The 18391-nt window shown below is 40.4% G+C and overlaps 1 protein-coding gene across 1 annotated transcript in view; it reads left to right on the top strand.

Annotated features, from left to right (window-relative positions):
• cacna1db (calcium channel, voltage-dependent, L type, alpha 1D subunit, b) overlaps nt 1-15003 on the top strand; it is a 681678-nt gene extending 666675 nt beyond the window's left edge. The window contains exons 45-48 of the mRNA XM_078543507.1: nt 1125-1291; nt 6043-6164; nt 9114-9434; nt 14680-15003. Of these exons, the coding sequence (XP_078399633.1) occupies nt 1125-1291; nt 6043-6164; nt 9114-9434; nt 14680-14973 (904 nt within the window). The 3' untranslated portion in view covers nt 14974-15003. The remainder of the gene's footprint in view (nt 1-1124; nt 1292-6042; nt 6165-9113; nt 9435-14679) is intronic.
• The last annotated feature ends 3388 nt before the right edge of the window (nt 15004-18391 follow it).

Here is an 18391-nt window from a genome sequence, read left to right on the forward strand (position 1 = left end):
TTTTTCCCTCTTGTTGGTTCCCTCGCCACCTGCCACAGACCCAGTCTAGCAACTATGCCCTTTAGGAATTGGCTAGCTCAGCTGTGGTGGTGCTACTGAGCCACTCTTGGTGATGGACGTTGAAGTCCCCCACCCAGAGTACATTCTGCACCGTTGCCACCCTCGGTGCTTACTCCAAGTGGTGTTCAACATGGAGGAGCACTGATTCATCGGCTGAGGGGGCGCAGTTCGTGGTAATCAGCAGGATGTTTCCTTGCCCATGTTTGACCTGATGCCATGAGACTTCATGGGGGCTGAAACCTATGTTGATGACTCCCAGGGCAGCTCCCTCCCGACTGTAAAGTACTGTGCCATCACCTCTGCTGGCCTGTCCTGCCGGTGGGCCAAGACATACCTAGGGATAATGATGATGGTGTCTCGGACATGATCTCTCAGAACAAAAAATCAGTAAAAACTGGGAAATAGATACCTTAAAATGGAACACCAGTAAAAACTGGGAAATAAGAGTACTGGTCCAAACAGTTTTTTCCTTCTGGGAAGTATGATTCTGTGAATATGATTATGTCAGGCTGTTGCTTGACAAATCTGTGAGACAACTCTCCAAATTTTAGCACAAGCCCCCAGGTGTTAGTAAGGAGGACTTTGCAGGGTCGACAGGACTGGGTTTGCCATTGTCTTTTCCAGTGCCTAGGTCAATGCTGGGTGGTCCATCCGGTTTCAAGGAAAGTGCACCCAGACACAAACCCATAATTTTAAGTTCTTTAGGAATAAAAGATTATTGATGTTTTAATGGTCCCATACGTTGGAGTTATGGGGTAGAAATCAGTATGCACTGTGTTGATTTTTGAGTGCAAAACAGACACTACATCCAATATGTACAGCCATTGTACCCACTGCTAAATTTGTGGGGGACCATCTTTAGGTGTTGATACAGGTTGGTCCATTAAATATATTAGTGGCTGCCCTAATGCCCTTTGAAGGACCCTTCTACAGAAAAAATTCCTGCCCAGCGGGCACATGTCAAGACTACATAAGTTGTAATTTGAATATATTAATCTGATAATGACACTTCACTCTGTAAAATGTCTTGTGTTCTTTTTCTTTCACTCCTGTATAAAATGAAGACAAATACATAGTGACTATCAGAATCAAATTCAAAGTAATGACCTGGATTTTGAGAGGCCAAAAGGTTATCACCATCCCTGTGCTTACTACGAAGACGATGAGTCTCACAGTTATATTGGATATCGTCGTTCGCCGAGGAGACGATTGCTTCCACCAACACCTATGGGTGAATAGTTTCTTAGACCAATTTGCTAACATGCTGATATATGTTTAGTTTGTTTTCGTGTTTACATCAGCACTTTCTATTTATTTATTGGAATTTGACAGTAAGTACTGGAAAAGACTATTTAAAATTTTCAACATGTAAGTCTAGTACATAGGAGCTTTTTGTACTTTTTAATGGACATTCTACTATTGTTGCAAACATCATAAATTTACAAGTCTTGCCAGAACTTTCAGAAAAAGATAAAACTTGTCTTTCATTGGTTAATAGAACTAGTGGAATCCAGTTGTCTGAATATGCACTAAATTAGTTAAAGAATATTTATTTCTGTAGTTGGCATATTTTTGAGACCATTTTCATTTTTCACGTGATATATAGCTTCAAACAAGTAGGAACGCTTTTCTCTCATACTTGTTTAAAAATATGTTTGGGATGTTTCCTAAAATTGCACCTGAGAATTCTATCTAGAACAGGTTTTAAATTCAAGTTATCCAAGTCATTTCTGTTCACCTTTTCATAAATGAAAATCTGCATGCTCTACAGGTAAAACCATCACTGCTGGGTCAGCCACTAAATGTGTTTGGTGCTTGCACTTAATTTGGAGAACAAAATATTCTCGTGCAACATTGGAAGGCCTGCTTTTAACTGGCTTATTCTCACAATTCCAAGTACCGATATTATCCCAATGTTTTAAACTGATTTAAAGTAGTATTTATGGCAATTTATGTAGGGTCTAATACCATGCATGCTATGCTTCTCACGCTATAGTCATAACGGTTTACACTATAAACAAAAACAGAATTACCTGGAAAAACTCAGCAGGTCTGGCAGCATCGGCGGAGAAGAAAAGAGTTGACGTTTCGAGTCCTCATGACCCTTCAGCAGAACGGATTTACACTATGTCTATTGACTGGTGGAGATGGAAGGAAGGCTTGATGCAAGTGGTTTTTAAGAAGGCTTTTAAAAGTAAGGAGAGAGGCAAACTGTTTCAGAAAGGAATTCCTGGGGAAAGACTCCCTTTCATGATGCAAAACAAGCCTCCAATAATAGATTGTAAACAATGGGTGAATGAGCAGTAATCCAGCACAGTGCACACGAGGCCGGAATATTTACTGGAGAAGATTTGACCAATAGGGCAATGTGAAGCTTGGGATGGAATTGAAGTTTAGGACACGGATCTTGAAATCAATTTGCTGAGGTGTAGAAGTCAGTGGCAAATAGTAAGGATGAAAGTGATGGGTGCACAGTACTTCGTAGGCTAGACGTCTCGGGCCAGAGAGTTCTGTGTTGGCTGAAGTTTTTGAACAGTGAGGTAAAGGGAGGCTCATGAGACAAGCATTTGAAAAACCACTCCCAAGGTGATGTAAGTATTGATAAGTACCAGCAGGATTGAGTTGGAGACCTAAGTGGCCAATGTTCCATTGGTTTAAGAAGGCAGTCTTGACAACAGACTCAATGTGAGATAAAAAGCTCAGCTCAGATTTTAGCAGAACATTAAAGTTTTGAACTATGTTCAGCCTATGCCGATAGCTAACGATTTGATGGATTAGAGCCAGGGATACAAAGGTGCTGGCAATAATCAAAGAGGGTGGCTTCAGTTTGCTGATGTTAAGTTGTAGTAAATTCCAACTTATCTAGAACTTAATACTTACTAATAGATCTAAAAATAACACATTTAAACTTGTATCTGGATGAAAATACATAAAATTGATGTATTTTAATCTCATAAAAACTTTGTTTATCTGCAACTTTTCTTCACTCAGCCTCTGCACCGAGTGACTTCTCATCCTTGGTGATATCAAACTCCATCTCAAATCATGTTCTCTTTCCTCTGAGTTCATTGTCCACTTATCCTCCCTAAATCTCTCCCTCCATATAAACTCCCCAGCTCACAGCCATCCAATTGACCTTGCGTGGTCTTACTAGTCCCATCGTACCTATCACAGATAAGGCCATTTCTGATCATATATATCACTCTCCTTCCATATCACCCTTCCACACTCCAACCCTGCCTTCTTCTGTATCCGCCCATGGAAAAAAACTATACCCCAATTCACTTATAACTGCATTTTCAAAATGTCTAGCCTTTGGCCCTTTGTTCACCACAATACGTCTGCTGCTACTGATTCAACCACATCCTTACCTCCACCGAAGGCTTCATTAAAAACCATTACTCTCTCTCACCCTGACCAGCCCTCCGGGTTAGGTTCTCATCTCTGCTCCCTTAAGTCCAAGGGACACAGACTTGAAAGGATGTGCTGGACGACTGGTTTAGCCATTCATCGCCAGTTCTGGCTGCATCACATAAAGCATTATCTGGTCCTGCTCACTATTCCAGAATCACCCTGGAATGCAAAGCCCCTGGCTTCTTTTCTATGCTGCAAGCCATCTTCTCAAATTCCTCGCACCTATGTCCTCCAGCATCACCCTCAACAATAAGTACAAGGAACTCATAGACTTCTTTGTCACTAAGATTGACACCATCTAATCAAGCACCCTTCCACTAGCCCAGCTGGCCAAACCTCCTTTAATGCTGCCTGCTGTCTTAGCCCTGAACTCACACCTTTCCCTAGTATCTCTCCTATCACTCTTCATGCCCTCTCTGAGCTGATCTTGTCCATGAAACCCACCTCCTGCTCTCTCGATTCTTTTCCCACTAAACTGCTGCCCAGTCAACTTCCCCTCCTGGTCCCCATGTTAGCCAATATTGTTGATAGATCTCCCCTTTCAAGTGTCATCCCTCTTTCCTTTAAATCTGCTGTCCTCTCCTCAAAAAACCAACCTTTTACCCTACTGTCCATGCAAACTGCTGCCCCAACTCCAACCTCCTTTTATTCTCTGAAGTTCTGGGATATATTGTCACTTCCCAAATCCGTCCTAAAACTCCATGTCTCCTATCAGGTTTCTGCCCCTGCCACAGTACCGAAACAGCCCTAATCAAAGATATCCTATGTATCTGTGACAAAGCTATAAATTATCCCTTCTTATCCTTCGCGACCTGTCTGCAGCCTTTGACATGATTGACCACACCATCCTCCTCCAATGCCTCTCCACCATTGTCCAGTTGGATAGGACTGCACTCATCTGACTCCATTCTTATCTATCTAATTGTGGCCAGGGTATCAATTGCAATGGCTTCTCTTCCCACTCCTACGTTGTTTTCTCTGGGTGTCCCCCATGTATCTATTTGATGCCCTCCAATTTCTCATCTACATGTTGCCCCTCAGCAACATCATCCGAAAGCACAGCATTAGTTTTCACATGTATGCTGACGACACCCAGCTCTACCTCACCACCACCTATATTGATTCCTTCACTGTTGCTAAATTATCCGACAGTTTATCTGACATCCAGTATTGGATGAGCAGAAATTTTCTGCACTTAAATATTGGGAAGACTGAAGCCATTGTTTTTGGTCCCTATTCCAAACTCCGTCCCTAACTACCAACTCCATCCATCCCTGGCAGCTGTCTGAGACCAAACCAATCTGTCCACAACCTTGGTGTCGTATTTGCATCCGAAATGAGCTTTCACCCACATATTCGTGCCATTACTAAGATCGCCTATTTCCACCTCCATAACTTTGCTCCTTCTCAGCACATCTGCTGCTGAGACCCTCATTCATGCCTTTGTTTTGTCTGAGACTTGACTGTTCCTACCCATCCCTGGCTTGTCTCCCAAATTCTACTCTCTGTAAACTTGAGGTCATCCAAAACTCTGCTACCCATGACTTAATCACACCAAGTACCATTCCCCCACCAGCCCTGTGCTTACTGGCCTACATTGGCTCCTGATCAATCAACGCCTTGATTTTAAAATTCTCAACCTTTTCAAATCTCTCCATGGGCTCCTCACCCCTCCCTATCCCTGTAATCCCCTCCAGGGACACAACCCTCCTAGTTATAGTGCTGGCCGTGGAGAGGGTCCCGAGGAGGTTCACGAGAATGATCCCAGGAATGAAAGGCTTAACATATGAGGAACGTTTGAGGACTCTGGGTCTATACTCGATGGAGTTTAGAAGGATGAGGGGGGATCTGATTGAACCTTACAGAATACTGAAAGGCCTGGGTAGAGTGGACGTGGGGAAGATGTTTCCATTAGTAGGAGAGGCTAGGACCCGAGGGCACAGCCTCAGAGTAAAGGGAAGACCTTTTAGAACAGACTTGAGGAGAAACTTCTTTAGCCAGAGAGTGGTGAATCTATGGAATTCATTGCCACAGAAGGCTGTGGAGGCCAGGTCATTGAGTGTATTTAAGACCGAGATAGATAGGTTCTTGATTGGTAAGGGGATCAAAGGTTACGGGGAGAAGGCGGGAGAATGGGGTTGAGAAACTTATCAGCCATGATTGAATGGTGGAGCAGACTCGATGTGCCGAATGGCCTAATTTCTGCTCCTATGTCTTATGGTCTTATATCTGCGCTGATCTAATTCTGGACTCTTGAGCATCCCCGATTTTAGCTGCTCCAAAATTGGTGGCCATGCCTTCAGCCACCTAGGCCCTAAGCTCTGGAATTCCCTACCTACACCTCTCCACCTCTATACTGCTCTACCTTGCTTTCTTCCTTTAAGGTGTTCCTTAAAACCTACCTCTTTGACTAAGCCTTTGGTCACCTCCTTATGTGGCTTGGTATTTTTTTTTAATAATGCTCCCATGACAGATCTTAGGACAAGTTATCACATTAAAGGTGCTATACAAATGTAAGTTTCTATTGTTGTTACGCTTATTCAAATTTTAACAAATTTGTTTTGACAGCAAATCGAAGGCCCTCCTTCAATTTTGAGTGTCTGCGCAGACAAAGTAGTCAAGATGATATCTCCCTATCTCCTATATTCCAACAGCGTACTGCTCTGCCACTACATTTAATGCAACACCAGGTGACTATCCCAATTCCAGCACATCTGACATTTCATCTGATGTGAAGATGATCATATACTAATTCGCCCAAGGGAATTTTTCAAATGGCTAAGCATGACAATAAAAGCAGCAATTGTAAAATTTCTGCAAAAAATAGAATTTCTTCTAGCACTGTTACTATGAAGTGCCCTCAATAAGTTATGGTGGTGAGCAGCTGAATGACACAGGCTAACAACAGCCTAGGTTCAATCACTCGTTCATAGTTAAAAGCAAAATACTGTGGATGCTGGAAATCTAGAACAAAAACAAAAATACCTGGAAAAACTCAGCAGGTCTGACAGCATCTGCGGAGAGGGACACAGTTAACGTTTCAAGTCCGAATGACTCTTCATCAGAACTAAGGAAAAATAGAAAAGAGGTGAAATATAAGCTGGTTTAAGGGGGGGTGGGACAGGTAGAGCTGGATAGAGGGCCAGTGATAGTTGGAGATTGCCAAAAGATGTCATAGACAAAAGGACAAAGAGGTGTTGATGGTGGTGATATTAGCTAAGAAATGTGCTAATGGGGACATTAAGAGTAGAAAGCAGGACGAGCAAGGGACAGATAGCCCTATTGGGGGTGGGTTGGGGTGGGATCAAAATAGGCTAAAAGGTAGAGATAAAACAATGGATGCAAATACATTTAAAAATAATGGAAATAGGTGGGAAAAGAAAAATACTTATAAATTATTGGAAAAAGGGGGATCGGAAAGGGGGTATGGATGGAGGAGAGAGTTCATGATCTAAAGTTGTTGAACTCAATATTCAGTCCGGAAGGCTATAAAGTACCTAGTCGGAAGATGAGGTACTGTTCCTCCAGTTTGCGTTGAGCTTCACTGGAACATTGCAGCAGGCCAAGGATGGACATGTGGGCATGAGAGCAGGGTGGTGTGTTGAAATGGCAAGCGACAGGAAGGTCTGGGTCATGCTTGCGGACAGACGGAAGGTGTTCCGCAAAGCAGTCACCCAGTCTGCGTTTGGTCTCTCCAATGTAGAGGAAACCACATTGGGAGCAGCGAATGCAGTCGACTAAATTGAGAGAAGTGCAATTGAAATGCTGCTTCACTTGAAAGGAGTGTTTGGGCCCTTGGACGGTGAGGAGGGGGGAAGTAGTGATGTGCCTGGTCACAGGTACAGCTAATGCGAAAGTGTAGGTTTTTTTTATTTAAAAACTTATCATTATTATTATTTATTATTATTTTTTAAATAGAGAATAAATTTGCTTAGAACTCATCTACACCCAGTAGCTAACTCATTGTACATGACCTTGATCAATGGAGCATATCATAATCTGGAGAACCAAAGCAAAATAATTAGTTTTAAATACCAGAACACTAACTACTGCCTATCTCTCTACATAAAGCTTTGTGAGCAGTGTTTCTCATTGCTTCTTTACCAACAGAGAACCCAGATAAAATGGATTCTTTATCAAATGCATTTTCTGTAGCTCACCAGCCTTTCAGCTTGAAACCTTGAGCTATCATTTTTACACTCATAGACAGCTTCACTGCTTCTTTAAAGAGAATCTATTGAAATGCATTAAATGTTATGTGGGTGTTAAATGGGAGAGAATGATAACAGTAAAGGGGGTGAAATCTGACTGCAGTAATAAAGGAAATGCGGTCATGTGTGAAATGGGCTGCCAATTCACTACCACCTGTGTGGATCCACCACCCAATATAATATTCTTGGTTTTGTTCGACTAATACAGAATATTTACTGAGCCTGCAGAGGTATATAAAACACAAACCTTATTGGAACACATCTTACTTCTCTAGCTACATCGTCCACAAACAAGGCTGTATATGATTAGTATACTAAACAGCTAGAATTAACCCATTACACTGTACCCAAGCCAACTTTCACTTCTGGGGATCTGTGGGAGAAAGTGAGTGGTAAATAGGTTGGTGGTAGTGGAAGAATCATAGAATTGTTCTGTGGACCTTGTTACTATTTTCATACTGACAGACATTTAGTCGTCAGGAGCATCAAAATCCTGGGAGTTACTATTGACCAGAAACTGAACTGGATAATGTAGAATACATTATGTAGAACTGGATAATATGAATAATGTAGCTACAAGAGCAGGGCAGAGGCTAGGAATCCTGTGACAAGTAACTTACCTCCTGACTCCCCAAAGCCTGTCCACCATCTACAAGGCACAAGTCAGGAGTGTGATGGAATACTGTCTGTTTGCCTGGATGAGTGCAACTCCCACAATACTCAAGAAACTTGACACTGTCCAGGACAAAGCAGCCCGCTTGATTGGCACCACATCCACAAACATTCACTCCCTCTACCACCAACACACAGTAGCAGCAGTGTGTACCATCTACAAAATGCACTGCAGGAATTCACCAAGCCTTCTTAGGCAGCACCTTCCAAACCCACGACCGCTACCATCTAGAAGGACAAAGGCAGCAGATAGATGGGAACACCATCACCTGGAAGTTCCCCTCCAAGTCACTCACCATTCTGACTTGGAAATATATCACCGTTCCTTCACTGGCGCTGGGTCAAAATTCTGGAACTCCCTTCCTAACAGCACTGTGGGTGTGCCTACATCACATGGACTGCAGCGGTTCAAGAAAGCAGCTCACCATCACCTTCTCAAGGGCAACTAGGGATGGGCAATAAATGCTGGCCTAGTCAGCGAAGCCCACATCCCATGAATGAATTTTTAAAAATTAGGAGCAGCACTGGAATGAGGTATAGCTTGCATGAATATAAATTCAGAACTAATTGCTTCATTAATTTACAGTGGCAGTTAGTGCTTGAAATTTCTCTGTCACTATAATCAATGTATCATAAATGGACTGGAAGACAACCTACTGAACTTAAATTCTAGTTTATTTTTGTGAACAATTATCGAAAATTATAGATTCTGCAATTATATTTGTACCATTCATTTTTCCCTGCATGAATAAACAGGTTATGGCTGTGGCAGGAATGGACTCTTACAAAAGTAGAAGGCTTTCACCAGCACGGTCAACACGTTCATGGGCAACACCTCCAGCTACACCACCCAGCAAAGAACGCTCCCCATACTACACTCCTCTGATCCGCGTGGATTGTGTTGAATCCAGAGAAAATATGAATGGTAGCCTTCCCTCAATGAGCAGGAGCTCTTGGTATACCGATGATGTTGACATTCCTTACAAAATCTATACCCCAACAAATCTAGCTGTTCCTAACAACTTTCTACAACGGTACTATGAAAAACGAGGGAGTGCAGACAGTCTGGTAGAAGCTGTAAGTATTGAACCTTATGGTTTTATACGATATGCAATGAAGAGGTTCAAGAATGATGAAAAATAATCTATTTTCCAAGTAGTACAAGATACTGTTTTCATTTTTTCACCGTCCCTTTCTAATCCGTGTATCAGACATCATCCTTCAAGTGAGAATGTGGAGTTGCTGGCACTGAGGACTTCTCTATGATCTCCACCAATAGAAAGTGGTTTATCAGCATAAGGGTCTGTTTAAATGGGATGAAATGGAATATGTTAGTTTTTGCCTCCCAACAGAATCTTTTGCTGATTATTGCTTCATTCAGTGAGCTGGCTTGAAATCTGCTGACATTTACCCAGCTGAGACAAAGATACATAATAGCTCTGTGGTTTCAGCTTGTGAACATCTTGGTAGAGGTTAAATATTTAGCTATTTAAAATAATGAACCACCTTGCATGGGGAGCAGTAAATTTAATCAGGTGTCATGTGCATGGTTACAGCTTGAAATGGAGGAACTGATGCTGACTGAGCATATTTTGAATTCCAGTTTTGTCATGGTATTACAATAACATCTTTGCTCCAACTATTTCAACCTTCCTTCAGTAGCAAGATAATTTTAATGGTAGCCAGCAGTGTTTGACAAGTTGGAGCCAGATGACCTGCTCCTTGACCTTGGCACACTTCTAGCGTATTATGCTATCACATCACATTATTACCAAAGGCCAGCTTTTCACACTGCAGGCATGCACAATCCATGAGTAGCAGCAATCCTGCAGCATTGTACTGGGATAATACCATCAGCCTCATTAGGGGTGAAATTCATTATTAGCTGGGGCACAAAACAGGCGGTTGCAGATTAGTCCTCCATTGATTACAGCACATAAGGAAGCCATTGAGTCCATGTCAGTTGTGTATAGAGCAATCCAGTCAGTCTCATTACGCCCTAACTACAGTATCTTGTTTTCCATTGCAGTCAATAACTGCTGGGAGACAAACTCATGACATCCTCAACCTCAACCTAGATTGAAAGGCATAGGACCACCACTGTATGAGTCTTGCCATTTGCAAATGATACGAAGATTGGAAACGTTGTCAGCTATAATGAAGCTAGTCTTGAACTTCAAAATGACATAGACATGTTGGTGGATTGGGCAGACAAGTGGCAGATGAAGTTCAATGCAGAGAAGTGTAAAGTGATTCATTATGGCAGGAAGAATATGGAGTAACAATATAAACTAAAGGGAGAAATTCTAAAGGAGGTGCAGCAACAGAGGGACCTTGGTGTACATGTACATAAGTCATTGAAGATGACAGGGCATGTTGAGAGAGAAGTTAATAAAGCATATAGTATCTCAGGCTTTATTAATAAGGGTATTGAGTACAAGAGTAAGGAGGTAGTGTAAGACACTAGTTAGACCTCATCTGGAGTACTGCGTCCAGTTCTGGGCACCATAGTTCAGGAAGGATGTAAAGGCATTGGATAGAGTACAGAGGAGGGTCACAATAATAATTCCAGGGATAAAGAACTGCAGCTATGAGGATAGATTGAAGAGGTTGGAACTGTTTTCATTGTAGAAAAGAAGACTCAGAAGAGATTTGATAGAAGTATTCAAGGTTCTGAGCAGTATGGGCAGGGTAAATAGTGAGAAACTTTTCCTACTCAAGAGCATCAAGAACTAAGGGACACAGATTCAAAATAATTGGCAAAAGGAGTAGAAATGATGTGAAGAAATTTTTTTTCACCCAGAGGGTGGTTGGGGTCTGGAACAAACTTTCTGAGAGGTTGGTGGAGGCAGGTTCGATCGGGAAAAGGGAATTGGATTGATCTGAAAGAAAGACTGTGCAAAGTTATGGGGATAAGGCAAGGGAGTGGGACTAGGTAGAATGCTCTTTCAGAGAGCCAGTTTGGAATTGATGGGCCAAATGGTCTCCTACCACACTGTAAAGATTCTGTTATAATATAGGATTGTTGAAGCACAGCTAGCTAGACATGTCCAGTGCCTTCCTACAATATGCGCCACAAGGGTCCCCCACAACACATTGGTATACTGCATTCTTCAAAAGATTGTCATACAGGGAGGATTAAAATTGGAGGAGGAACAGCAGCAGTCCTCATCGGATGAGGAAGACCAAGATGAAAGTGAAGGAGGGCTATCTTAAAGCAAGGCATATGAGGGAGGAGGTAGATGCACAGCAATTCCAGTGACCTGCTCAATCTCCTGCCCTAAAATGTTACGCAAAGCCCCCTTTTGCATTTATAGTCCTTGTTACATTCTTCACCGTTCCCTTTAATCCTGTTTTGAAGAACTAATTCATTAAACTAATTTCTACTTCACTGACATCCTGATAATAGTCTTGAAAGCTGCTATAAAAGCACCATGCAGACTAAAGTGCCACTATGATTAAGGTGATGAATTTCATTCTGAACACAATAATTCCCTTGAATTTATTTCACACCCAAGTGTGAATTCATGGTGCCTTTTTTATTATAAGGTTTACTAAGACTTGCCTTGCTAGTGGCCTCAGCAAACCTTGTGGAAGCCTGCTGTTACACATGTTGGGATGCTCAAGATACTCATGACTGCATAACTGCACTTCAGCTACTGCCAGGCCCACCTTACTGGCACCATGTTGGTTAGGGGTTGAAAAGGTGGCAAGGAGCAGACATGTAGGGATCATGAGAAAGATTAACACATACTCCTCCTGTAGCAACACTACCTTTCCTGTGGGGCTTGCACCAGCACTTCCGTTGATTTTTTTTAATTTGTTCATGGGATGTGGGTGTCGCTATTGTCCATCCCTAATTGATCTTGTTTAGAGGGCATTTTAAGAGTCAACCACATTGCTGTGGGTCTGGAGTCACATGTAGGCTAGACCAGGTAAGGACAGCAGATTTCCTTCCCTAAAGGGCATTAGTGAACCAGGTGGTTTTTTAAGACAATCGGCAATGGTTTCACGGTCATCATCAGACTTTTAATTCCAGATTTTTTTTTTGAATTCAAATTCCACCATCTGCCGTGGTGGGATTCGAACCCAGGTCCCCAAAGCATTACCCTGGGTCTCTGGGTTACCAGTCCAGTGACAATACCACTATGCAACTGGGAGAGCAGACTGTAGAAAGCCTCAACTATTTGGTCCACCAATCTGTCCAAGGTGGACACTTGGTTCTCAGAAGTGAAGCCCCATGGCAGCCATGTGAGCTTCCACCAAGGTTCCAAAAGGCTGGTAACATTGACTCCTGGTGTTAGGACCCTGTTTCAGCATCCCTGGAAATGGGCAAACTCTTCAGTGTGGACTGCAGAATGGTGGTGACATGAGAGATGACACCACATAGGCTGGAAATGGACTCCTTACACTTTAAGCCATGACCTTCCAATGCCTGATGTAATTGCTTTTTTGAAGGACGCATTTGTCTTTCCCTTGTTGGTCCCCATATACCCTCATCTCTGTTCTGTGACAATGACTTGATAATATGTTCTCGTGATGTTGATTGAGGGTAAATATCAGCCGAAACACCACAGATAATTCCCCTGCTCTTTTTCTAAATACTGCCACGGGCTCTTTTGACCACCTGAGAGGTCAGATGGTTTAACATCGCATCCGAAATATGGCATCAAGTCAGTGCAGCACTCCCATCGTATTAAACTGGAGCGACAGCCTTGATTTTTGTGCTCAGGTCCTGGAATGGGACTTACACCAAGAACCTTGTGACTTAGAGGCTAAAGTGCTACCAACTAAGCCAAGGCTGGCACTTAAGGCAAGGGAATGTGTTGAGAATGTTGGGGAGGGATTGAAAGGAATTTTTTCCATTGTTGTTGAGGGAGAAAATGGATGTGCTTGGCTTTGCTGCTCTTGTGAAGTCATTGAATCTTACATTGAACCCAGAGCTTTGGGGTGATACTGCTAGCAGAGTCTTCTCAGCCACATCTGTCCAGCCCTGCTGGATATTCATCTGGGTCAGCTCCTGACCTGCAAAATTAGAAACTATAGGAAGGTATCAAATAAAACCTAGGGGCAACCTTACAACACATTGTGACCTATAGAATTATTTTCAGCGTTTCCATGAAATCTGAAAGCAGAGAATGCATCCTTTCTTTAAGAACTGTCTTCTTGCTTTAAATAGGCCTTGGGCTAGAAATTGTGCAGAGAAAATGGGCGATTACCAGCACAATTGATGGGGCTTCACACTAGCAATATCAGGGAGGTCTGCAGCTCAACCTCCTGATTCTTAACCAGCATTAAACAGGGGCTTTATTCTGTCTTTTCAGACAAGATTCCAAGGTAAAATGTCATAGTTAAAAAGACAAAGAACCAGAAAATATCCTTCTGTATCTCGCTCAGTACTCAAAGGTTGACATAACCCAGACTTCAAAATAGCACAAGTACACGTAAAACAATACACATCAAGAAAGGTTCGAGAGACAATGGAACACACACACTGATGAGTCAGATGTGAAACAGATTAAAAGCCTTACTGGGACAGTAGTTTCCCAGTTGGAGGCAGAGCCTTTCTTTTGTTTATGAAGAATGATATATAATAAATATAATAGTTGTTTTCTTATCAACTTACTTCTAAGATGTTACAATTGCTTCCAATTTAAAAAGCTTTCAGGCTGTTCAGGAATTACTTCCTGCTTGTGTTTAATACTATTAAAAATAGCTCTAACATTTTGTTTTGTTTATGAGATGGTTTATTTTTAATGGGAGATAGACAATACAATTTAATATTTAAAGCACTGATAATTTGTTTCAATTCAGTAGAATACTTTCTCTTTAGTAAAATCCACAGAGGTTAGTGTTCCAATGCACTACATCATGAAATGGAAAAATATAGGAGGTTTTGCCAAAATTCCTGATATTTCAAGTTATTGGTTTCAACTATACTTTAAAGGGAAATTATAGGCCCTTTCTGCTCACTATCTGTAGTAAAATATAAGGCAAAGGTATTACTGGGAATAGTCCCACATGCCTTTTGGATGTTGGTTTAACAGTTTGGGAGTGGATTGCCTGTTCTCAGTTAGGAAATGGTACCTGGCATATCAGAGAATCACAATTAAACATTAAAATTTTCCTGACAAATGTTCCAATTATTTTAATTCAGTTTTGAATTTCTGGGTACTTCTAATTTGTATTATCTTGGGTGCTATTAAAATGCACTAGAAAACAAGTAATTTAGTTGGCTACATGCTTACTTTGATGCAATTTTCTATATAAAATGTGTGGTTCTTAAGGTTAATAATTACGTTATTTTGCTTCTATTTAAAAGGTTCTAATATCAGAAGGTCTAGGACAATATGCAAAAGATCCAAAATTTATTTCAGTTACTAAACATGAACTTGCAGATGCCTGTGATATGACTATTGATGAAATGGAAAGTGCAGCAAGCAATTTATTAAATGGCAATCTTCATAATGGAACTAGTGGAGACATGTTCCCTATTAAAAACAAGCGTGACTATGAACTACAAGATTATGGTCCTGGCTACAGTGATGAGGAAACAGACATTGGGATATATGAAGAGGACCTAGGTGATGAAATGATATGCATCACTACTTTATAGCATTTACTGTGGAAGACTCGTTTATAGAAAAATGAAGCAAGTGCCCCACAGTCAAGGAATTCTTACGGCACTAGCTAGATCAAGTGACCAACAGAGCTTCTTCCAAGTGATGGTGCAACAGTCCTAATTGATGGCACTCTGATCACATAACCTCCTAGATTTGTCCTTCAGTACAGCAGAGTGATCGGATCAGAACTTGGTAATTCGAAAGAAGTACATCCTACCATGAACCAAATCTAATTAGCATGCAAGGACCAAGAAGAAAAATCTAATGATGAAGTAAAGCCACATTTTTACCATCCAAGGCTACAGAGTTTTTCTCAGTGAGAATGTCATACAACTTGCAGTGTGAGAAGAAAGCAGTGTATTATTTCTGTGATGATGCATACAGTTAAAAGGGAAGTTATTATAAAGGTGATGACAATCAAATATGACAGATGTCATTACCTCAGAAATACACTTGGACTGAGCAAGTGTTGGCATATCAAAAGATTTTAAACTATAAAACATATCTTTTCTCTGTCAATTTTTTTCATGCAAATATGAACCATTCTGAACAGTTCTTTAAAATCCTGCAGCAGATCTGAGAAAAGTTTTTTTGGGGGGGTGGAAAACTAGCTTTTTTAAATATTTTGTGAGTTTACATAGGATATATCATTTTTGTCTTACTGCATCAGCTGCTGCTGTGGAAAGGCTAATTTTCTGGCTATTAAGAAAATTATGGCCAATCTACATTGGAAACAGTTATGGCATTCATGTTACTTTCAACAATGTTAATTTAAAGCTTAAAAACTAGTTTTCTTCAATTGCAAAGTAGAGAAATTGTATATGGTTGTAACATACAGATAACAAATTTGTATTTGTAAAGAGATGTTCTATATTTTGTAATCCTGGTACTGTAACAGATAATCAGCAATATTTATGGTTCCAAATTACTGTCACTTATTCTATAGATTACTGTTATTTTTTAATAGAGGTACAAATTCATAAGTAAATGTACTGATAGAGCTGCCTTTTCTTTGTGTATGATGCAAGTTTAACTTTAGAGTTTTGTGCGAAGTCTGGAGCCAAAGGAAAACTTTGGCAAGTCATTTTTAATTAAAGTAAAATATAAACCTAACCTTACACAGGATATGCAAAGATGATTTACTTGCACTCTTACTTGGAATGACAAATATTTAAAAGTATTTTAAATTTTAGTACATCTCCATCTTTCTTTCTAAATCACTTTTAGCAATTGACAGTTTTCATTGCGTCACTCATTTTACTGAAAGCTACTTTACCACACTGAAGCAAAACCATTTGAGATAAATTTCAACTTGAATCATCTAAGCAGCTCCTTTCAGTTTTTAAAAATGTGGATGGTTTCAATAACACAATCTCTGATTTTTGCATATCTTGTTTAATATAATTGCTCATGGCAGAAGGAACTTACAGTCAAGATGTACAATTCTGTCAGCCACTGAGGTTAGCTGTAGCTTTCTGTTAATGTGATTATTAGCATTCCCAACATATTGCTTAGGGCTATAAATGCATGCATCCCAAGGTAAGGTTCCTTCAGTGACACTCCTTCAAATGAGATTTCATCAGCATGTGCATCAGTATTTTGAGTTTGGTATTACACATTTTATTTCCAATGCGTAAAATACGTCACAGAGCAGGTCTTTCTGAATTATCTGAAGATGCTGTTTTTTTGCTATGTACATTTTCAGAATTTTTAATATATATTTTAAATGATGGCCTGTTTCAGTTGCAGGCATATCATTAGTATCAGTCACTAGAATCTTTTAAACTGTATGCATTTTTAAACACTTCTGTATATTCTACTAGTAACAAGAACTAAAGCAAGATATTTTACCTCAGTCAGGGATACATAGGGTTTTAAATTGTTTTTATTTCATACCCAGCATGGTGGTAAAGCAACCTGTGATTGCACAACTCTTTCCTTGTGTGCAACCTTCATGACTATTTTTGTACAAAGTAAGCCTTTTGTGTAGTATGGTATTTGTATATTCAGTTTATAAGGTTGTACTATTTTGTGATTGTACGTATGGTACAGTAAGGTCTGTATGTGTATTTTCCATACCACCATACCATAGTGCTGGAAATGTATATACACAACAGTGTATATTTCTGTAAGAGTACATTGAAAATATATTGGCATTGAACCCCAAGTAAAATTAAGTTAATTTCTCACGAGACAAGACTGAACTGTTATTACTGTGAAAATTATAGGTGAGTCTGGTTCTTTCTGTACTTTCAATTTAATCCTTAAAAAATATTTTTTTGCTGTACCTGCACAGTAGATACTATAAATGGATTTTTCACAAAAATACAAAAACTAGTTTGTACACATTTTACAAGATTATAGTTCTTGTAAGATTTGCCCCAGTACAATCGTTGTTCTGACATGCCTGCCACATCTGATATTCTTTAGGGCATCTGTTGTTGCCTAACTCAAGTTACAGCATGTACAACCCAAACATAATTGTCTTAATTAAACAATGCATGGGTACCTTAACCCCTCCACAAAATAAACAAGTGATTCAAAATCCTCCCAGAACTTTACTATGTGCTACATAGCACTATTACTTCAAATGTTGGTGAACATTACTTGTAAGTTAAGATGCACAAAGACAATTAAAAGTAATGCATCATTGAAAATATACTGTTTGGTTTAATTTAGTATGGCTGGAGATTTTTTGTGAGCCCAGGAGGACAATGCTGTTTTACACAGGCACATAAAAACTGAATTTTTGCAATTGTTTTCATCGGCTTCCAGGGGCCGCTTTAAGGATTTCTAGTCACGCTGTCAAGCCTGGTGCAAGTAGATGGAGCATGCATGATATATGCTCCAACCATTTGTCCCTAAATTCCACATGCACATGGCCCCAATATCTCTATTTTGGGTGAGTGCCCTGAATCACTAAAATAAGTCACCTGAGCTAATGTGGTGTGGGGCACAGCAGATTATGATGTGAAATTTGAAGGTGTGATGATTTTACAACAACAACTTGTATTTATATAATACCTTTTAACCTAGCAAAACATCATAAGGTACTTCACAGGAACATTATCAAACAAAATATGACACTGAGTCACCTAGAGAGCTATTTGGCCAAAGACCAAAAATTTGGTTTGAGGTAGGTTTTAAGGACAGCCTTAAAGATAGAGAGATGGAGAGGTTTTAGGGAGGAAATTCCAGACCTTGGGGTCGAGGGCTTCTGAAAGAATGCTGCCAATGGTGGAGCGATTAAAATTGGGGATGCTCGTGAAGCCAGAATTGGAACAACACAGAAATTTGTAGGGTTAGATAGGGAGGGGTGAATCCATGCAGTGATTTGAAATCAATGAGAATTTTAAAATCAAGACTTTCCTAAACAGCTCTGCTGTAGAAATAGAGTTTTGGATGGCCTCA

This window comes from Cetorhinus maximus, chromosome 6 (genome assembly GCF_964194155.1).
Source record: "Cetorhinus maximus chromosome 6, sCetMax3.hap1.1, whole genome shotgun sequence".
Lineage (NCBI taxonomy): Eukaryota > Metazoa > Chordata > Chondrichthyes > Lamniformes > Cetorhinidae > Cetorhinus > Cetorhinus maximus.